The 23264-nt window shown below is 43.1% G+C and overlaps 1 protein-coding gene across 1 annotated transcript; it reads right to left on the bottom strand.

Annotated features, from left to right (window-relative positions):
- Positions 1-2127: 2127 nt before the first annotated feature.
- On the bottom strand, positions 2128-5570 carry LOC147445666 (pentatricopeptide repeat-containing protein At2g03380, mitochondrial-like). The gene has a single exon (XM_086525117.1). It carries the CDS (start codon positions 5470-5472, stop codon positions 2359-2361), a length of 3114 nt encoding a protein of 1037 aa, XP_086381243.1. The 5' UTR covers positions 5473-5570; the 3' UTR covers positions 2128-2358.
- Positions 5571-23264: the final 17694 nt, after the last annotated feature.

The raw sequence follows: 23264 nt of genomic DNA, 5'->3' as shown, positions 1-23264 counted from the left end.
GGGACCGGATGTCAAAAGAAAATGCCACCAATGCCGCAATCCGAAAGCCACTCAACGAGTGCCATAGGGTGTAAATCAACGCCAAATCTCGATGCCGAAGAACTTGTATGTGTATGTGCGCATCAAAAGCACACAATCCCGGCTTCTCTTTCTTTGATGTCGGAGAAGAAGCGCCATCTCCCTTGTTGATGCTCTATGTGTATTGGGCCATGTGTGTATGTGATATACACACTCTCAAGGCTACACATCCTCTTCGATGCTCTGAGTGTGTGTCTCGACAAGCTACATACACTCTCTAATCCTCGTCTAAGCAAAACCGAGTCACCGGGATGCAAATTCAAGAGAGAAAATAGATTCAACAGTGAATTCGCTCTCTCTCTCCCTCTCTCTCTCTCTCTCTCTCTCTCTCTCTCTGCTGCGTGTGGGGCCTCTCATTTCTGGGCTCCTATTTGTACACAAGAATCACCTCCTTCTGCTCTTGCTAGCCCTTTTACTGGCCCATGATGGCCCTAATGCCTCCATACTGATCCCTCACTGCACCAAGAGTACCCACAAGTGCCTGCTTCTGCCCCATGGTACTCACGGCTGACCTGTATAGCTTACTTTGTGGCTGCATTTCACTTTGTTCAACAAGCAATTCAATTGTTTGCTTCACTTTCAGCTTGCGCTACTGTCTTCAATTTCCAGCACTAAGCAAATGCAGATCTCCTTCCCAAGCTCCTTCATAATGCACCCTCTTCTCATTCGAATCTGCCTCTTTAACCGCAACCCCTCCCCTCTTTTTTAGTGAAGTCTCCACTTGTACGATAGTAAATGATGCTCTTTTCTTCTCAGAGAAGAGCCTCCTTATCGCTGCAACCTTCTCTGTAGGGCTCCCGGAAAACAATAGTAATCACACTGATAACCCTTCATTTGCACTAGTTCCCCTTGCCTTCGTTGAGTCTGTTATGCGGTCAGTGATTTAGTAGACTAAAAGACAAGAAGAACTATGAGGACAATTGTCGCGAAACTGATGCCAATTTTGCCTATGAATGAGGCAACCCAAGCAAGCCCTGACTAGAAGGGAGCCTCCTTATCTCTCTCCTGTCATGCTACTCTCATCCACTTTCATATGGTGCCCAAATATGAGTAATGCCAGCTTGTAACCTCACAGTAATACCTTGTGGAAACATTGATCTTCCTGTGTTACGGGTTTGACTGAAGATTGACCTTATGGCATTGGTGCGTTTTAAGAGAGCCTCTGCACGTTGGTTATTGATTGCGCTTTTGCTTCGCATGTGGTGAACCATTTTCAAGGATCATGATCCCTCTACGTGGACCTCTCTCTGTCCAGCATTGTGAAAAACGATTCTGGATTTGCCTTATCATTCGGTTTGAAAAAATGAAGTTCAAAGAATCCCACAGCAAGCTTCATCTTCACCATCTTCGAAGGTCTGCTCATTGTTTGGACAGAAGCCTGTTCCTACATCTTCTTCTCTGCAATCAAATGCCTAATATGGAAAGTTCCCAATGTTGAACTGAAGAACTTATGTTCTCTCTAAGACTGCCTCGACTGCCGTGAGTTACTGATGCATAGAACAGACATCTGGTCTCGAAGCTTCTATGCTTGATGAGGACTGAAGGTTACCTCACGGCATGGGCTGGATGCATTATGCTTCAAACAATGCCAGCTGCAGTCAAAACATCAAATCTTATATGCAACCAAGCGTACTGTCGAGACTTGTCCTAACGATTTCGAAAAAAGAGAAAAACAGACGAACCTTTTCAGATGCAGCGTCGGGCGAAGCAGGAAGGGAGCCTGGAGGGACAAAGCACAAGGTGGAGGCAGAGACGATGAAGTAGTAGGCCATGTGCGAGGCGGCGGACCAGGGTGCGGCGGGAGGTGGACGAGGGGAAGCAAACAGCAAAAATAATCTTTTTTAAAACCTGAGCGCCCTCCGTTAGCAGTCAAGCGGTGAAGCTCAGTTGGTATAAATCGGAGGTTGCAGGAGTGAACCTGTGTACGGTGGGGTATCGAATCCGATGCATGGTCTTTTGTTTGCCGCAGTGAATGAAAAACTGAGTTAGTGAGGGTTGATTTGGGAGGAATCTAGCCACTAATTAAAATATAATAAAGAACCTACGATATATAATTAAATAAATATAATTAAATATCAGTATGGGTATCATGATAGAGGTGCAGGGACTCTTCACGAATGAGATACTGGCAATCGGCAGAACTGTGTTGGGCTAACCAAGTTAAAAAAAAGGTCGCACATTTCAAGAGTTCAAGGTCTCTTCCCTGCCTAACCATAAGTACAATAGTGACTCAAATCACAAGCCAAAACATGCCCCTTTTGCAGCTCAAACGGTCAGTCTTCATCCAGTTTCTCTTGAGCAATAATCAATCGCATGAATGTTTGATATCAACACATAAGCTGCAGGATCACTGGGTTGCAAGTCCATTGCCTGCTTAAAGGCTTCTTTCGCGAGCTCCAAGTTGCCATGCGTTCGACAAGCTCCCAACAAGCTTAGCCAAAGAGGAAGATTGGCCTGCATTGGCATTGCTGACAGAAGTCGTTTCACCTTCTTGAAGTTCCCTGTTCGTCCAAGTATATCTATCATCACAGAATAATGCTTTACCTCAGGAGACAAATGAAAATCTCTGCTCATGGATTCGAAAATCTCAAAACTGCTTTCAACAAGGCCAACATGACTACATGTGCATAAGAGTGACAAGTATGCAAAAGCATCTGGTGTAATACCTGCCAACTGCATCATTCGGAAAACAAAAAGGCTACGTTCAAAATCTCCTTCCTGTAAATAACTTCCAATCCATGCATTCCATGCCACCTTATCAGGCTGAGATAACTGAAAAAAGACATCTTTAGCCTCTACACTGCTCGCGCAGTGCCCAAAAGAGTGAATAAGAGTATTGATGGGATTTGGACTTGAATCAAACCCAATTGAAATAACCTTGAAGTAGATCTGCCTACACATTTCTACACTTCCTAATGTACTGCACACTTGCAAAGCCAAAACCACTGTTATCTCATCGATAGGCATGCCATCGCATTCCATTTGGTTAATCATGTGTAAAGCCTTTTCATCATGGCCCTGTTCGACGTAGGATGAGAGCATTCCATTCCACAAATTCAAATCACGATGGATCAATCTACTAAACATTGTTTCTGCATCAGCCAGTGCTCCACACTTTCCATACAAGCTTACAAGAGTACTGCAAATAACATCGTCGGACAAGTAGCCTTCAAGCAATCTATCAGTATGTAATGCATGACCCATCTCTAAAGCCACAACCTCATTAGACTCTCCTTCCTGCTCGGCAAGATCAATGCATGCTTGAAGTGCAATCACATATGTCAGCTTGTTTGGATACTCATGACCTCTTCGCATTTGCGTGTATAGTTGTAGTGCCTTATGTCCTTCGCAATTCTCAACGTAGGCAGTCAGCATTGCATTCCATGACACCACATCAACAGCAACAGAGGAACAAAAGACACTCTCTGCTTCGACCAATCGACCGCACTTTCCATACATACTTATCAGGGCATTACATATGAAAAGATTTGAACAATGCGTCTCTATACGGGCAACGGCATGTAAGGCATGGCCAACTTGAATCGAAACTGAATTGGGTTGGGGTTTACAAACAAGATTCTCTTGCTCTGCCAGAATGCCACATGCTTGGAAACATAATACGTACGAAAGCACATCCCCAGTTACACCTTCAACTACCATTTGTCTGTATAACAAGAAAGCTTTGGCGACTTGACCATGTTGGATATATGCTGAAAGCATTGCATTCCACGACACCACATCACGTTGAAGTAACCCAACAAATACATTCTCAGTGCCCACGATATTTCCAGACTTTCCATACATGCTCACTAGGGTGTTTCCAATGAGCGTGTTTGAAGCAAAGCCATTAGATTGAGCATCTTCACCTAATGCCTCCCCAATTTCTAGCGAGGCCATGGGTGTCGTTTCCTCATTCTCCATCAACATAATGCAGGCTCTAAGAGATATGACAAAAATATGGACATCTGGAATGAGGCAGTATTCATGCAATTTCTTGTAAGCAACTAAAGCCTCAGCACCTTGACCTTGCTGCACATATGCTGAGAGCATGGCCCTCCAAGGAGCAATATCAAACTCAGAGAAACATTGAAAAACATTCAATGCTTCTGGGATGCTTCCGCATTTTCCATACATGGTTATAAGTGCAGTTCCAAGGGAAATATCTGTGGCAAAACCATTTTCCCTGATGTCTGCATGTAATGCTCTGCCAATTTCAAGATACATTTCACTGTTGGGTTGTCTTTCAAAAAAGAGGCTTTCTTTCTCACCAAGAAAACCGCAAGCTTGAAGAACAATCGTGTAGATAAGGGCATTTGAAGTCCAACCCTCCTCTTGCATTTGTCTGTATGCCACTAATGCCTTGTCCCAGATGCCATGCTCAAGATACACAGAGAGCATTGCATTCCAAGAAAGAACATCACGTTGCAGCAGCATGCTGAATACACTTTCTGCTTCCAAAAAGCTTTCGCATTTGCTGTACATACTCATAAGTGCTGTACCAGTGGCAGGCATTAAAGTAAAGCCCTTCGACTCTCCATCTGCATGCAGCCACCTCCCCTCTTCAAGCTTGCCTAAGCTACTGCAAGCTTTGAAGAGGCTAGCATACGTGTTAGAATTTGGCTGCAAATTTAATTCATGCATCTGACCAAATGTAATCAATGCATCTCTATCTCTGCCATATTCAACAAAGCCATCAATAACTGCTGTCCAAGAATCAACACTGCAGTGAGGTAATGTATGAAGCAGACTACGTGCATGCAAAACCCCTCCACACTTAGCCAAAGCAATAATCAAGGCATCTTGCAACGGTTCACAGAGTTCTGTATTTCGCCGAAAGATGTGGGCGCTGATATAAGCGGCATGAGACAAGGCTTTGCACTTGTAGCAAGCCTTCAATATGGTAATGTAGAGATCATCTGACGGAATAAAACCATCATAATCCATGTGAGACAGAGCATCCATCGCAATATCAAGCTCTCCTTTGTTGCAAAATTCACGCACAGCATTCTCTTCAGGGGGGTTGCCAGGGCCAGGCACTGCAAGGCGTGAGTCGACCCAATGGGGCTTGCACATACTGTTGAGCCAAAGGGGGGCCTTTGAGGTCTTGTGCCGAAAGTCTGGATGCAAAGGAGTGCGCTTGCGTCGTCGGCAGTCTACCCAGTTGAGTGGCTTGGAGAAGAGGTCCTCCCAAAGAAGCTCTTCCTCCTCTTGCGTTCTCGTTTGCATCCCATGCTGGTCGCAACGAGGAAGATGGCGGTAACCATGGAGATGATGATGGTGAGGGTAAAGATGATGATGTTGGAGATGGCGATGCACAGCAGAAGTATGCTGTTGTTGATGAGTATAATGATGATGCGACACAGCCTTCCTCACAATTAGTATAAAGGTAGGCATGCCCAGGATGACAGACACGGATTTCCATCTTCACACAGCGACCGCAAAACTCCAATGCGCAGAATTGTGGCAAACTTGGAAACAGTGGCTATTTTTGAGACTGTCGTAGCGCAAGAAACTATATTTCCTTCCAAAAAATATTGGAAAATTACTCTAATTTGTGGAAATTCCCAAATTTCCCAATATACTCTTGTATCATTTTGGGATGGATTTGCCCCCATTATTGCATACTCTAGCAACTCACTCCTAGTGGGTCTACTTTCAAGTTCTATTAATTAATTAGCCACCAAGATTCTGTGCGAATCTTGCAAATCTAGAAGGAAAAGGCCTTGGGGCCGCGTTCAAGTGCATGAACCGCTCTCCAGCCTACCCACCTTCGGTCGGAGATCAAGCCCTTGTCATCATCATCTCAATAACGTCTCCATTCTCTTGTCGCAATTGCACCCTTCGATGCCTGCTTGCTTTGCCACCAATGCAGACCTGCTCTGCACCTCGTCCAACACTGCCTACGAGAAGAAAATGGCTCTCTTTTTCTCCGCATGCCTGCCGCCTTGCCTGCAGTGAGTGACTGAGACTAGCTTTTGCTCCTGCACATGAGAGAGAGAGAGAGGAGCCTATCTCTGCATGGACACATCCACCATTGCAGCCCCGTGTTGCAACCTCAGCTCGCCACAGTCCTTAGCTGACGACATACGCTCCCTCATGTCGTTGCCTTGCTCAAGTCCGGATGGCAATGCGAGAGAGAGAGAGAGAGAGAGAGAGAGAGAGAGAGAGAGAGAGAGAGACCCCGACCGACTCTTCTTGTGTGTGTGCTCCCCCCCTTCCATCAATGCGCATCTCTGCCCTCAGACAACATCTCCCTTTCTCTCTGTCCGCCCCCCAAACCAAAGCTCCCGTGCTTGCCTACCATGCTGGACTGTCGCAGCCTGCTCCATTGCGTTGCAGGAGATGTATCATCAAGCGCTGCAAGGCAAGATTGTGTGGTCCAGCAAGGGGAAAGCAGTCCTAATGGAGATGCCAGGTGTGTGGGACAGCGCGAGCTTTGGTCAGATTGTGAGGGCAAAGAGAGAGAGAGAGAGAGAGAGAGAGAGAGAGAGAGAGAGAGAGAGAGAGAGAGAGAGAGAGAGAGAACGTGTTCAGCAAAAATGCGTGCCAGCTTAATATCATTCCGTTTTAATCTCCAAAATCTCTTTTCGAGAAATTCAAGGAAAGCAAGCAACTGACTCCTGTGTATGTTCCACCTGTCACCTCCCCCCTTCCTTTTCCCATCCCAAAACACCATTGGATCTCCATTTATTCCCCCTATTAAACCCCTTATGCAAAATTGGCCGTGCCTATAGCCTTCATGAGAAGGGGAGCCTATTTTTAAATGTCTAAGACAAAACTATTCACGGATGAGCCCGCATCTGTGTCTAAAACTGATGAACGATTTCATCTTAAGAGCCCCCCACAATACCATCTAAAATCCTGCCAATTTTTCTATGAAGAATTGCAAAAAAATTGTATTTAGAGATGTTTGCAAGGTTAAGAGGGGTATTTTGGGAATTTTTGGCCAAATATGAGGAGTATATTAGGAATTTTTTAGATTTGAGGGGTATTTTAGGATTTCCACAAATTTCAGGGGTATTTAGATCGTTTTCCCAAAAAATACGTACTACTTGTATATATTATTGGGAATTTTTGGCCAAATAAGAGGAGTATATTAGGAATTTTTGAGATTTGAGGGGTATTTTAGGATTTCCACAAATTTCAGGGGTATTTAGATCATTTTTCCAAAAAATACGTACTACTTGTATATATTATATATTATATGAACTATAGATATACCACCTTATCTCTCTCTCTCTCTCTCTCTCTCTCTCTCTCTCTCTCTCTCTCTCTCTCTCTCTCTCTCTCTCTCTCTTTGTGTGTGTGTGTGTGTGTGTGTGTGTGTGTGGAGGAAGCCACTCTTTTATAACCCACGTGTATTCTCTCTCATGCACGCAACCTTATGCGCAACAACATGCACACAACCCCATCGGATATCCCTCATGCATGTGCATCCGTCCAATTAGCCATAAGGTTCAACATTAAAAGAATTTTAGCAAAGCTCCTCCAAGCAAAGGCCCTGCTTCAAGTAGGGGGTGTGCTTGAATCCCACACACACACAGAGCCATGTTGACAACATAACCTTGCAAACACACTCCTTACACATCAACACATAGACACTAGAACATCCACAAACATACACATAGCGTAGATTCTCTCTCTCTCTCTCTCTCTCTCTCTCTCTCTCTCTCTCTCTCTCTCTCTCTCTCTCTCTCTCTCTCTCTCTCTCTCTCTCTCTCTCTCTCTCTCTCTCTCTCTCTCACACACACACACACACACACACAACCCACATAGCTTGATGGAGGGGATTATGAAGTACTCTTCACTCGAGGAAGTTTTCTTCATGGGAGACTTCAATGCCCAAACGTGCACCATTGTGAGACCTTTGCTTTGAGGACCAAGAAATACTACATGCTACAGAGGAGGAGGACCTCATTCGCGTCTCACAGACACCACCCATCCCATTGCCTATGGATGCCATTTACTCAAATTGAGCTCTCAACACCGTCTTGCTTATATAACGGGCACTTTGGCCTACATCTGAAGGTATGGCATGGATGCCACATGGAGTGGCAAATAAGGGGGGTAGTACATCGGATTATATTATGGCACTACGGGAGGATTGTCGGAGGCTATAGATCTCATCTCTTTCACCATCCCACCCATCCCATCGAAGACGACCATGCCTATCTCTCTCTTTCTTTCACTGGAGCCACCATCTCCCATGCACCTGTTACACCTACTCACACTCTACGATCCACTTCACACGAGAACTATCCCCTATATACTCAATTGATGTTCATGCGGCCTCTGTCAGCTTAGCCCATCTGCATCATTGTCCACATTCACCTCTGAGATCTCATCCATCTTACACACATCAGCCCTTAGCTCCTCTTCATACACTACTCACTCTGGTGACGTACTCCCCCTAGGGACATTACCATAGAACTCATTGGTATGATGATGACTCCAGAGGGCTTTACCGCACCCTATGAGCACTGAGAGCACTTGGGAAGATTACATAGTAGGAGGCCATAAGACAAATGAATACTCTCACATGCCACAAGCAGCAAGCTTTCAATGAGGCAAAGGAGCTTGAGCTTTACCGCCTATTCATGAGCATTGATAGTGCGATGGCATGGTGGAGTCTTAGAGAGCCCCGCCTGACCACACCCATTGAGGACCCACAGGCATGGTATGATTATGCAGAGAGGTTTGAAAGTGAAGGGAGTACGAGCGGAAGTGCGACGCGAGAGAGAGTGCAAGAAGAAGAGCACAATGATATCGTGAACTCGCTCTACTGTAATGTGTAGAGCATAGTGAGTTCTTATTAGGTTTTTACAAAAGAATATGTGTACATACCTGGCGGCCCGCCCACTTACCTAGGCGACCACATTGGGCTTTATACCCCAACAACCTCCCACTTAAAGTCCAATGTGGTACTTTAAGTGTGAGAGAAGCTACTATACAAGCTAATATACAAGAGATGTAGAGAAGTGATGTACTACCCTACACCTAACTGCTTGCGAAAATGCACAAAGCTCTCTGAGGGAAGTCCTTTTGTAAGTAGATCAGCAGGATTTTCTATGGTGTGAACTTTGACAAGCTGAAGTTGCTTATCCTCAAGCATTTCCCTGATGAAATGATACTACACATCCACATGCTTTGTCTTTGAGTGATAAACTGGATTGCGAGCCAATTGTATAGCACTTTGACTATCACAATATAACACAGGCATCTCTTCTTTGATTCCCAAATCTGTTACTAGTCGATTAAGCCAAATTGATTCTTTGCATGCCTCTGATGTTGCAACATATTCAGCCTCTGTAGTAGACTGAGTAACACAATCTTGTAATCTAGAACGCCATGATACTGCTCCACCAACCAATGTAAAGACATACCCTGACGTAGACCTTCGGTTGTCTAAGTCACCTGCATAATCTGAGTCTGTAAAACCCTTTACACTTAGCTCCTGACTCCCATAGCATATACGCATACTCTTTGTAGCTTTCAGGTATCTCAATATTCCTTTCACTGCCTCCCAATGTTTCTTGCCTGGGTTTGACATATATCGACTTACTACTCCCACTGCAAATGCAATGTCTGGGCGAGTAGCAATCATTGCATACATCAAACTACCCACTGCAGATGCATATGGAATCTTATCCATTTCAGCTTGTTCTTCCTCAGACACAGGCCAATCTTGTTTGCTAAGTTTCACATATGGTGGCAATGGAACACTCAGTGCCTTTCCCTTCTCCATATTGAAACTTTGCAAAACCTTGTCAATATACTCTGTTTGAGATAACCAAATCAACTTCTTTGATCTGTCTCTCTCAATGCGCATACCAAGTATATGACTTGCCTCACCCATGTCTTTCATGTCAAACGATTTTTCCATCTTTGACTTCAAAGCTGAAATTTCTTCCAAGTGCTTGCCAGCAATCAACATGTCATCCACATACAAAATAAGGATCAGCCAACTACCATCCTTAGCCTTCTTTGTATATAGACAGTGATCGAACTCACTACGTTTGTAGCCTTGAGAAAGCATAAACTTGTGGAATTTATGGTACCATGCCCTCGGTGATTGTTGTAAGCCATAAAGACTCTTTAACAACTGGCATACCCAATCTTCCTTGCCTGTCTCAACAAACCCTTTTGGGTGCTGCATGTAAATTTCCACATCTAAATCACCATGCAAGAACGCTGTCTTGACATCCATTTGGTGCAACACCAAATCTAATATGGCAACCAATGCAAGAAAGCATCTTAATGTAGTCATTTTGACCACCGGAGAGAAGACTTCATCAAATTCAATGCCTTGTTCTTGCTTAAAGCCCTTGGCAACAAGCCTTGCTTTGTACTTTGGCTGCCTATCATGAGCAGTGATCTTATACCTGTAAACCCATTTACAGGGTAGAGCCTTTTTGCCCCGTGGTAATTTAACTAGCTTCCATGTCTGGTTTTTATGCAGAGCTATCATCTCTGACTGCATGGCCAATTGCCAATTCCCGGAGTCCTTCATTTGCACTGCTTCCTTGTAACATGAAGGCTCATTGCAATCAGTCAACATGACATAGTTCATAGATGGAACAAACCTATCAGGAGGTCGCGTGACACGTCCAGATCTACGCACAATAGGTGGCTCAGGCTCAGCCCCAACCTGTGGCTCCACTCTATCCTGTCCTTGCTCCTCTTGAGCCCTGGCATTTTGTCTTGCACTTGCAGGTCCATCTTCTTGGAAGACATCTCTTCTAATCTCCTCAACTTTCTCTGGTTTAGAATGATATTTGGATTCATTAAAGTGAACATCATTGCTGTGGACAACCTTTCTGGATTCGGGATCCCAAAGTCTGTACCCCATCTCACTAGAATTACCATAGCCTAGAAAGATGCACTTTCTACTCTTTGGCTCAAGTTTGTTCCTAAATTCCTTTGGAACGTGAGTATATGCCTCACAGCCAAAGACTCTGAGATGCTTGTATGAGGGCATTTTGCCTGACCATACCATCTCTGGCACTGAATCCTTCTGCAAAACCTTGCTAGGAGATCTATTTACAAGATGAACAGTTGTTGATACAGCTTCAACCCAAAACCCATTTGGCAGCTGTGCATTAGAAAACATACTTCTGACCTTCTCTTGTATGGTCCTATTCATCCTCTCAGCAACACCATTTTGAGGAGGATTGTAAGGAGCAATAAGTTCAGGTTTTATACCTTCTGACTCACAAAAGTCCTGAAAGGCCTTTGAAACATACTCTCCACCATTGTCAGTGCGTAAGCATTTAAGCTTCTTGCCACTCTGATTCTCCACAAGTGTCACAAACGTTTTGAAAACACTAAACGCTTCATCCTTGTGCTTGAGAAAGTAAACCCATACTTTTCTCGAGTAATCATCTATAAATTTCATAAAGTAAGAAGCTCCCCCTAGAGATAGGTTAGGCATAGGTCCACACAAATCACTATGAACAAGTGCCAACTGTGTATCTCTTCTACTGCTTCTATGCTTATGTCGCTGTTGTGTTTGCTTACCATACAGACAATGTTCACAGAATTCAAAATCATTAAATGAAAAGCCAGGCAAATAACCAGAACGAGACAAGATTTCCATTCCCTTCTTGGACATATGTCCTAACCGGCTATGCCACAAAGAAACGTTCGGCTGCTCGGTTACATTGATTACATTTTTAAAGACATTTGATACATAAATCATGTAAAGTCCTCCAGACTTTACTCCATGTGCTACTGTCATAGAACCCTTGGATATCTTCCACATGTTATGTCCAAAAGTGGTGACGTAGCCAGCATCATCAAGTAAACCTGTGCTGATCAAGCTCTTTGTAATTGCGGGAACATGTCTCACATTCTTCAGTGTGAAAGAAGAGCCATTCTGAAACTTCAATTGTACATCTCCAACACCTAAGATCTCACATGTCTGCCCATTGCCTAGCCGAACATGATCTTTAGTGGTCACATAAGAGGTAAACCACTCCTTGTTTGGAGACACATGAAGTGATGCCCCTAAGTCTATAATCCAGTCACTCAATGCATTTCCATCAGATGATGTAAGAAGAGCTGAGTCCATTGTATTCTTCAAGAAGTAGATGTCTCCTGACACTAGACTATCATCCTCTGCAACTTTGTCACATTTATTTCTTGAATCTTCACTGAGGACTTGTTCTTCTCACCATGGTCTTCAGCTTTCTCTTTGCCTTTTTCTGCTTTCCATTCTCTGTAGTCTCTTTTCATGTGACCCTTCTTGCCACAATGGTAGCATTCTATGTCACTCTTGCCTTTAGCACTGCGGGACTTGCTACGAGACTGATTCCTCTTTCCACCTTTGTACTTTTCTTTGGTCCTTCCCCTGACAACTAAGGCTGTTCCTTTGCCTTTGTGCATCGTCTTTCTATTGGTTTCTTCAGTAAGCAGACTTCCTTCTACACCTACTATGTTCAAGCCATCTGGAGGTGCAGAATTACTCAAAGCTGTGCGAAAAGTGTCCCAACTTTCCGACAATGTGATCAACAGGAACATAGCTCTAACAGGTTCATCAAACTTGACACCTTGAGCTGACAACTGACTATCGATTGTGTTGAATTCATTCAGATGATTGGACATAGGTGTCCCTTCTTTCATCTTCAAGTCAACAAGCTTCTTAAGCCAGTATACATGTGAAGCTGCACTCTGCTTCTCATAAAGATCACTCAGCTTTAACCATGCTTGATAAGCCGACATCTCGTCTGCTACATTGAAGTAAACGCTTTCTGCCAAAGTCAGCATAATGGTAGAAAGTGCCAATTCATCCATTTCGCTCCATTCATCTTCGTCCATATCTTCTCGTTTTATCCCCTTGAGCTTTATAGGTTTTATCTGCTTCTTTTGTACCAACACGTGCCAAATCTGCTTTTTCCACAATGGGAAATTGGTTCCATCCAGCTTCTTGATATTGTAAAGAGCAGTGTCCTGTGATCCAGCCATAGCTACGCTTCACAGTGGTTTACTTTCCTGGGAAAAATTCGGCAGAGTTTCCCCTGTAAACTGACCTCTGAACCAATATCAACCTGTTAAATGAACCAAGAAAGCTTTAGATTCTGCATAAATTTTGGCAGAGTCTCCTTTGTAAAATGGCTCTGGTGTACTCAAAAAACAGCTCAAAAAATCATTGTCTCTCTAACACTATAAGCTGTGGGTAAACCTGTCCTGCACCTGTACTGTCTCTGACTGTCATGTCACTGTCCTGTAAGCATAGACTGCGACAATGCCTCAATGGCAGTAAAGCAAAGATGCAATCCCAACTGTCTAACTCACAGTCAATACATCCTAGCTGCCTATCTAAGGGTGCTCGAGGGATCGCTCCAAGACCTGTATCACCGAAAGGATCTCAACATTCGAGAATCCCCCCCGTCAATAAAACCTCACTCGACCCTCAACAAAGGCTGCAGTAAGTGTAACAGTACATAGACTTCCCACAAAGTCATAAATCCACAAATTTCCCACTGTATGTTGTAACCGCTGCGGCGGTTGTTTGTTGCGTGACTCACAACTAGCAAATCCTCAACAGACATACATCATCTCTGACAATACATCCCATGTGGAAGTACCTACAATGTCAGGATGAAATCTGGAATATCAAGCAGCAAACACAAGCTACCTGATGAACTAGTGGATGTCCCCTACAGTCTGTGTGTAGATGCGCCCGTGTCGTATGTGACACGCCTCCAAGAACTGTGAGCCGTCCTTCGATGTGTAGACAGCCACAAATCAACACTCTGGGAGTGTCAATATCCTCAGCACCTGCAGTCGTAGGCCAAAAACCCCAAATTTGCAGAGTCGGATATGCACCCGCCGAGACCACGTAGTCGAAAATGGCCTGCACAGACCTTTGTCGAAGCCGAACGGTGGCCGAGATGACCTCAGAATGAAATTCTGACAACACCATGCTCTTAGGGCTCCCCCACGAGATTTGGGGCCGTGTCTTCGCCTGTCGAATTTCACTCCAATCTGAGTTGGTGACTCTAGCCTCCTGCAGTGCTGCCCCGAGCCTCGATCTGAGCTCTGATACCAGTTGAAGGAGTACGAGCGGAAGTGCAAGAAGAAGAGCACGATGATATGGTGAACTCGCTCTACTGTAATGTGTAGAGCATAGTGAGTTCTTATTAGGTTTTTACAAAAGAATATGTGTACATACCTGGCGGCCCGCCCACTTACCTGGGTGACCACATTGGGCTTTATACCCCAACAGAAAGTGGTCCCCGAGAAGCCTCCAATCCTTGAGTCACTCGATCCACGACCTACTATCTCCACTTTCTTTACCACAGATATTGTTACACGAGCCATACGTCAACTAAAAGACCAAAGATCTGCTAACCACATAGGACTAGAGAGTGAGCATTTGATTTACAAATCCAAAACTATAGCCCTGTTGATTGGACACATCTTCAGCAGGGCCATGACGGAGATCTTCCACAGGAGTGGACTAGATGCACTTGTGCATATCCACAAGTCTGGTGACACCCTGGACCCAAGGAATTACAAGACCATCATGATTGGACACACCGTGGCCAAGATTTACAAAGCATTACTTGAGGTAAAGCTCATGTCAAAATTCATAGAGAGGGGTACTCATAGCCTCCGGCCAGGAAGGTTTTGGACAAGCCTCCCCTACTATAGATCTTATCTTTGTTCTGATTGCCTCATAATGGGGCAAAAGCATGGAAGAAGAGACTACATTGTTGCTTTGTGGACTCCCACAAATCATTTAATACAATTCCCCATGAGAGGCTCTTTGAGTTCCTCCAGAGTGTGGGTATACCTTCACAAATGATATGGGTTGCTTATGCTTTATATGAGCAGGTGAAGGGGAGACTACGATGCCCCGCAGGCATATCAGACCCTATTACTAGCACCATTGGTGTGAAGCAACGATGCCCACTCTCCTCAACCCTTTGTGGGATCTACATTGGTGAGATCTCAAATTACATAATGTGAATTGGTGGCGAGGGTGCAGACTTGTTCGGAGAGAGGGGGAGATCGACTGCTTAAGCTATTCAACACATGCTCCCAAACATCACCATCAACATGTTCACCTCTTTTCCCAATTTCCAAGCACACACACACACACCTAGACAATCACACACACACACACACACACACACACAAAACATAGAATTGACATAGACATGCTTGTAAGAGAGTGTAAGAGATGTGTAAGAGATGGAGACTAGATTAGAGAGTACACAACAAATAGAACATAGCATAAGAGAGTAGAGAGGAGAATCTGCAAGAGAAAGGCCTAAATCTAGCCCCAAACTCCACGACACCTCTCTTGTGAGTTGGTATTTAATATATTATTTTTGAGTTTAAGGTGCCAAAAATTGAGGCCCCTCCTTTTACAACCACTTCACTTTTTGTAAATGAGTGAAGCTCATTAGTTCTTGCATGACCTCTAAGGGGAGTTCCCACTAGAATTATTTACAGATCCATAGTGGCTTATTGAAATGAGATTCTAAAATATTGTGCGATTATAAAATGGCCAAGAGTAATTGCCGGCGCCTCTTCATCAACTCCCCGCATTCCACTCTACAAAATCATCATCAATTCAATTAGAAAATAAATAGACAGCACATAATTAACCATTACACCAGTTATCCCAATTGTAGCTAACCACTACAACAACAGGAGGATGCCTAGCCTCGTAACATCCCTCCCACCAGGGATAGCAATTGTCCTCAGTTGCTCAATAGAGAAATCAATTGAACCATGAGTGATGGAAAGTGTGGAGAAGATCGGGGAAGTTGCGAAAAAACTTTTCAGGCATCCATTTGGCATCCTCTTCAGGGTGGCCCTTGAAAGTCAAAAGGTAATGGTTAGAAACCATGCTAGTGCGTGTAGTGGTGGTATTATGATCAACTATTTTGTCAGGGATGAGTTGCTCTTCTTGGTCTACAAGTGAAGGTGGGTCTTCATAAATGTGGTGTGTACGTAGGGGTCCTCTGAATGGGCATAAAAGACTAATGTGAAAGGCATTGTGAATGTGCCAATGTGCAGGTAGGTCTAAATGGAAAGAAACATCATTAATGACAGCTGAAATTTTAAAAGGCCAATAAAAACAAGGAGCAAGCTTAACAAAGACATTGGTATCAACACTTTTGATCCTTCGTTTTTCGATGCGAAGTAAAACATGATCACCTTCTTTGAATTGGTGTGCCTTGTGGTGCTTGTTAGCATGCTTGGTGTAAAGTTCTTGTGAGTGTTTAATGGCAGAATGCACACTTGCATAAAATATCATGAAAGCCACTAGTGAAATCATCAGCGCCAGGCACAACATTAGAAAGATGTGAAGCAGGAGTAGGAAGAGAGTGACCATATACAACTTCAAATGGAGATTTACCCGTGGCAGTGTGAGTGGTGTTGTTGTATGCAAATTGTTGAATATGTAGGTAATCATCCCATTTCTTAGGTTGAGAAGAAACATAAGCCTTTAACAAGTCAATAATAGTGTGGTTGGTGACTTCGGTTTGACCATTAGATTCAGGATGAAATGCGGAAGTGAAGTCAAGTGTAGTGCCAAGATTTTCAAACACAATAATCCAAAAAGCACTACAAAATTTTGAATCTCAATAAGAAATAATCACTTTAGGCAAACCATGATGTGGGAAAAGAGTCTTAAGAAACAAAAGTGCAGCTTGATGTGCTGTGAGTGTTTTCTTACAAGGAATGAAATACGCTTGTTTAGAAAAATGACCGATAATAGTCCAAATCATGTCATGTTTGTGCACTGTGAGTGGGAAACCAGTAACAAAATCCATTGAAATGTGTTCCAAGGTCTTTCAAGAATGGGGAGAGGGTGTAAAAGTCCCAATTTCTTACCTGTAGCTGCTTTGATTTTTTGACAAATCATACAAGTTGAAACATATTGTTTAACATCCATTCTCATAGTAGGCCAATAGAAATCACGACATAAATTATGAAAACTTGCAGCAAATCCTCTATGTCCAGCATAGGGTGGTTTGTGCAATTCTTCAATAATTAATGTACAGAAAGGTTTAGTCACACACAATTTTTGTTTGAAATAAAGGAAGTTTTCTTGGATAGTGTATTCGAGAAATGTGTGCACAGAATTATCAAGAAAATGCAACCATGTCGTTTTGAAGTCATCATCATGTGCATAAGTGTCAGGCATAGTGTCAAATGAAGTTCCTGTAATGGTTGATAGATGATTAAGTGAGGGTCTTCTACTCAAAGCATGAGCTACAACGTTTGCTTTACCAGGTTGGTATTGAATGTTGGACTGAAAACTTTGAATAAAAGCGGCCCACTTAATATGTCTATCATCTATTAAGGACTAAGAAAGTCAATATTTGATACTTTGTTGATCAGTTTTTATGATCAAATCAGTACCCATTACATAGTGTTTCCCAATTTTCAATGCATGTACCACAACAATCAACTCTTTATCATAAGTACTAAACTTTGATTCAGAAGGTTTGAATTTACGGCTTTCAAAAGCAATTGGATGGTTATCTTGCATAAGGACTACACCGATACCTTTTCCACTAGCATCAATGACTACCACAAAGAATGGTCTTTCAAAATCAGGCAATTGCATTACAAGTGCATTAGTCAAAGCATGTTTAAGTGCATTAAATGAGCTTTCTTGTAAATCAGTCCATTCATAAGGTGTGTTTTTCTTCAACAGGAGAGTCAAATAGTGTGACTTGTAAGCAAAATTACAAACAAATTTCCTGTAATAGCTACAAAGACCAATAAAAGAACGTAGCTCATGCAAGTTTTTGGGTATAAGCATGACTGAATGGCTTCAATTTTCTTGGGGTCTACATGTATTCCCTTACCCGATACAATGTGTCCCAAATATTCTTTCAATTTCAAATTGAAAGAATGAACTCTTTTTAGGATTCAAATACAGGTGATTTTGTGCAAGCAGATCAAATACACGTGCTAAGTGCTCCTTATGCTCTTCTTCAAATTTGTTGAATACCAAAAGGTTATCAAAAAATACAATCGCAAAATCTTGACAGTCAATGAAAATTCTATTCATCATGCGTGTGAATGTAGCTGGTGCATTTGTCAAACCAAATGGCATGACAAGGAATTCATAGTGTCCAGTTTGTGTTCTAAAAGCAGTTTTGTAGACATCATGTTCAAACATTTTGACTTGGTGATTGTTGGAATTAGGGTTGCAGAGAAACACACACAGCTTGGAGAAGACAAAGGAAGCTCAAGGCACACAATAGAGAGTGTGTTACTTAGTGTGCAATGGAAAGATAGATAGCCCTAGAGTGATGGGCGTATATACAATGCACGGGGGGAAAAACCTCCTACAGAGGGAAAAAATGCCCCGGCGGTCCTAGTGTGTTCACACACATCACTACCACATGTATATGGTAACAAATCCCCCCTGGAGTGATGCGGTGAACGAGAGCTGGCACATGAGTAAAGGGAAGTGCCATGCCCTGAGGACAGGATCAGTCCACAAAGGGGAGTAAGCCCAAAGCTTTGCGGAAAGCTTCAAGCTTCTCACGAGACAATGCCTTTGTGAAAAGATCTGCAAGGTTGTCCTGTGTTGGCACATAAGCCAAGCTGATCTCTCCTGATGAGAGCCTCTCCCTGACATAGTGGTAATGCACCTCAATGTGCTTTGTGCGAGCATGAAAAATTGGGTTCCTCGCAACTGCCAATGCGCTCTGACTGTCAGTGTAGATAGTGTCCTGTCCAACACCCAAGTCAGCCATAAGGTGTCTGAGCCATACACACTCAACCGTAAAGCCCAATGTGGTTCTTTAAGTGTGAGAGAACCTTCTATACAAGCTAATATACAAGAGATGTAGAGAAGTGATGTACTACCCTACACCTAACTGCTTGCGAAAATGCGCAAAGCTCTCTGAGGGAAGTCCTTTTATAAGTAGATCAGCAGGATTTTCTATGGTGTGAACTTTGACAAGCTGAGGTTGCTTATCCTCAAGCATTTCCCTGATGAAATGATACTTCACATCCACATGCTTTGTCTTTGAGTGATAAACTGGATTGCGAGAAAATTGTATAGCACTTTGACTATCACAATATAACACAGGTATCTCTTCTTTGATTCCGAAATCTGTTACTAGTCGATTAAGCCAAATTGATTCTTTGCATGCCTCTGATGCTGCAAAATCTTCAGCCTCTGTAGTAGATTGAGTAACACAATCTTGTAATCTAGAACGCCATGATACTGCTCCACCAGCCAATGTAAAGACATACCCTGACGTAGACCTTCGGTTGTCTAAGTCACCTGCATAATCTGAGTCTGTAAAACCCTTTACACTTAGCTCCTGACTCCCATAGCATATACGCATACTCTTTGTAGCTTTCAGGTATCTCAATATTCCTTTCACTGCCTCACAATGTTTCTTGCCTGGGTTTGACATGTATCGACTTACTACTCCCACTGCAAATGCAATGTCTGGGCGAGTAGCAATCATTGCATACATCAAACTACCCACTGCAGACGCATATGGAATCTTATCCATTTCAGCCTGTTCTTCCTCAGACACAGGCCAATCTTGTTTGCTAAGTTTCACATATGGTGGCAATGGAACACTCAGTGCCTTTCCCTTCTCCATATTGAAACGTTGCAAAACCTTGTCAATATACTCTGTTTGAGATAACCAAATCAACTTCTTTGATCTGTCTCTCTCAATGCGCATACCAAGTATATGACTTGCCTTACCCATGTCTTTCATGTCAAACAATTTTGCCATCTTTGACTTCAAAGATGAAATTTCTTCCAAGTGCTTGCCAGCAATCAACATGTCATCCACATACAAAATAAGGATCAACCAACTACCATCCTTAGCCTTCTTTGTATATAGACATTGATCGAACTCACTACGTTTGTAGCCTTGAGAAAGCATAAACTTGTGGAATTTATGGTACCATGCCCTCGGTGATTGTTTTAAGCCATAAAGACTCTTTAACAACTGGCATACCCAATCTTCCTTGCCTGTCTCAACAAACCCTTTTGGCTGCTGCATGCAAAATTTCCACATCTAAATCACCATGCAAGAACGCTGTCTTGACATCCATTTGGTGCAACACCAAATCTAATATGGCAACCAATGCAAGAAAGCATCTTAATGTAGTCATTTTGACCACCGGAGAGAAGACTTCATCAAATTCAATGCCTTGTTCTTGCTTAAAGCCCTTGGCAACAAGCCTTGCTTTGTACTTTGGCTGCCTATCATGAGCAGTGATCTTATACCTGTAAACCCATTTACAGGGTAGAGCCTTTTTGCCCCGTGGTAATTTACCTAGCTTCCATGTCTGGTTTTTATGCAGAGCTATCATCTCTGACTGCATGGCCAATTGCCAATTCCCGGAGTCCTTCATTTGCACTGCTTCCTTGTAACATGAAGGCTCATTGCAATCAGTCAACATGACATAGTTCATAGATGGAACAAACCTATCAGGAGGTCGCGTGACACGTCCAGATCTACGCACAATAGGTGGCTCAGGCTCAGCCCCAACCTGTGGTTCCACTCTATCCTGTCCTTGCTCCTCTTGAGCCCTGGCATTTTGTATTGCACGTGCAAGTCCATCTTCTTGGAAGACATCTCTTCTAATCTCCTCAACTTTCTCTGGTTTAGAATGATATTTGGATTCATTAAAGTGAACATCATTGTTGCGGACAACCTTTCTGGATTCGGGATCCCAAAGTCTGTACCCCATCTCACTAGAATTACCATAGCCTAGAAAGATGCACTTTCTACTCTATGGCTCAAGTTGATTCCTAAATTCCTTTGGAACATGAGTATATGCCTTACAGCCAAAGACTCTGAGATGCTTGTATGAGGGCATTTTGCCTGACCATACCATCTCTGGCACTGAATCCTTCTGCAAAACCTTGCTAGGAGATCTATTTACAAGATGAACAGCTGTTGATACAGCTTCAGCCCAAAACCCATTTGGCAGCTGTGCATTAGACAACATACTTCTGACCTTCTCTTGTATGGTCCTATTCATCCTCTCAGAAACACCATTTTGAGGAGGATTGTAAGGAGCAGTAAGTTCACGTTTTATACCTTTTGACTCACAAAAGTCGTGAAAGGCCTTTGAAACATACTCTCCACCATTGTCAGTGCGTAAGCATTTAAGCTTCTTGCCACTCTGATTCTCCACAAGTTTCACAAACGTTTTGAAAACACTAAACGCTTCATTCTTGTGCTTGAGAAAGTAAACCCATACTTTCCTCGAGTAATCATCTATAAATGTCATAAAGTAAGAAGCTCCCCCTAGAGATAGGTTAGGCATAGGTCCACACAAATCACTATGAACAAGTGCCAACTGTGTATCTCTTCTACTGCTTCTATGCGTATGTGGCTGCTGTGTTTGCTTACTATACAGACAATGTTCACATAATTCAAAATCATTAAATGAAAAGCCAGGCAAACAACCAGAACGAGACAAGATTTTCATTCCCTTCTTGGACATATGTCCTAACCGGCTATGCCACAAAGAAACGTTCGGCTGCTCGGTTACATTGATTACATTTTTAGAGACATTTGATACATAAATCATGTAAAGTCCTCCAGACTTTACTCCATGTGCTACTGTCATAGAACCCTTGGATATCTTCCACATGTTCTATCCAAAAGTGGTGACATAGCCAGCATCATCAAGTAAACTTGTGCTGATCAAGCTCTTTGTAATTGCGGGAACATGTCTCACATTCTTCAGTGTGAAAGAAGAGCCATTCTGAAACTTCAATTGAACATCTCCAACACCTAAGATCTCACATGTCTGCCCATTGCCTAGCCGAACATGATCTTTAGTGGTCACATAAGAGGTAAACCACTCCTTGTTTGGAGACACATGAAGTGATGCCCCTAAGTCTATAATCCAGTCACTTAGTGCATTTCCATCAGATGCTGTAAGAAGAGCTGAGTCCATTGTATTCTTCAAGAAGTAGATGTCTCCTGACACTAGACTATCATCCTCTGCAACAGTGTTTGTCACATTTATTTCTTGAATCTTCATTGAGGACTTGTTCTTCTCACCATGGTCTTCAGCTTTCTCTTTGCCTTTTTCTGCTTTCCATTCTCTGCAGTCTCTTTTCATGTGACCCTTCTTGCCACAATGGTAGCATTCTATGTCACTCTTGCCTTTAGCACTGCGGGACTTGCTACGAGACTGATTCCTCTTTCCACCTTTGTACTTTTCTTTGGTCCTTCCCCTGACAACTAAGGCTGTTCCTTTTCCTTTGTCCATCGTCTTTCTATTGGTTTCTTCAGTAAGCAGACTTCCTTCTACACCTGCTATATTCAACCATCTGGAGGTGCAGAATTACTCAAAGCTGTGCGAAAAGTGTCCCAACTTTCCGGCAATGTGATCAACAGGAACATAGCTCTAACAGGTTCATCAAACTTGACACCTTGAGCTGACAACTGACTATCGATTGTGTTGAATTCATTCAGATGATTGGACATAGGTGTCCCTTCTTTCATCTTCAAGTTAGCAAGCTTCTTAAGCCAGTATACATGTGAAGCTGCACTCTGCTTCTCATAAAGATCACTCAGCTTTAACCATGCTTGATAAGCCGACATCTCGTCTGCTACATTGAAGTAAACGCTTTCTGCCAAAGTCAACATAATGGTAGAAAGTGCCAATTCATCCATTTCGCTCCATTCATCTTCGTCAATATCTTCTGGTTTTATCCCCTTGAGCTTTATAGGTTTTATCTGCTTCTTTTGCACCAACACGTACCAAATCTGCTTCTTCCACAATGGGAAATTGGTTCCATCCAGCTTCTTGATATTGTAAAGAGCAGTGTCTTGTGATCCAGCCATAGCTACGCTTCACAGTGGTTTACTTTCCTGGGAAAAATTCAGCAGAGTTTCCCCTGTAAACTGACCTGTGAACCAATATCAACCTGTCAAATGAACCAAGAAAGCTTCGGATTCTGCATAAATTTTGGCAGAGTCTCCTTTGTAAAATGGCTCTGGTGTACTCAAAAAACAGCTCAAAAAATCATTGTCTCTCTAACACTATAAGCTGTGGGTAAACCTGTCCTGCACCTGTACTGTCTCTGACTGTCATGTCACTGTCCTGTAAGCATAGACTCCAACAATGCCTCAACGGCAGTAAAGCAAAGATGCAATCCCAACTGTCTAACTCACAGTCAATACATCCTAGCTGCCTATCTAAGG

This window comes from Adiantum capillus-veneris, chromosome 12, assembly GCF_014529385.1.
Source record: "Adiantum capillus-veneris isolate H3 chromosome 12, ASM1452938v2, whole genome shotgun sequence".
NCBI lineage: Eukaryota > Viridiplantae > Streptophyta > Polypodiopsida > Polypodiales > Pteridaceae > Adiantum > Adiantum capillus-veneris.
This window is presented reverse-complemented; position numbering and strand designations above follow the sequence as displayed.

Coding starts and splice junctions, on each gene's coding strand:
- LOC147445666 (XM_086525117.1), bottom strand. CDS start 5,472: ATGCCTACCTTTATACTAATTGTGAGGAAGGCTGTGTCGCATCATCAT.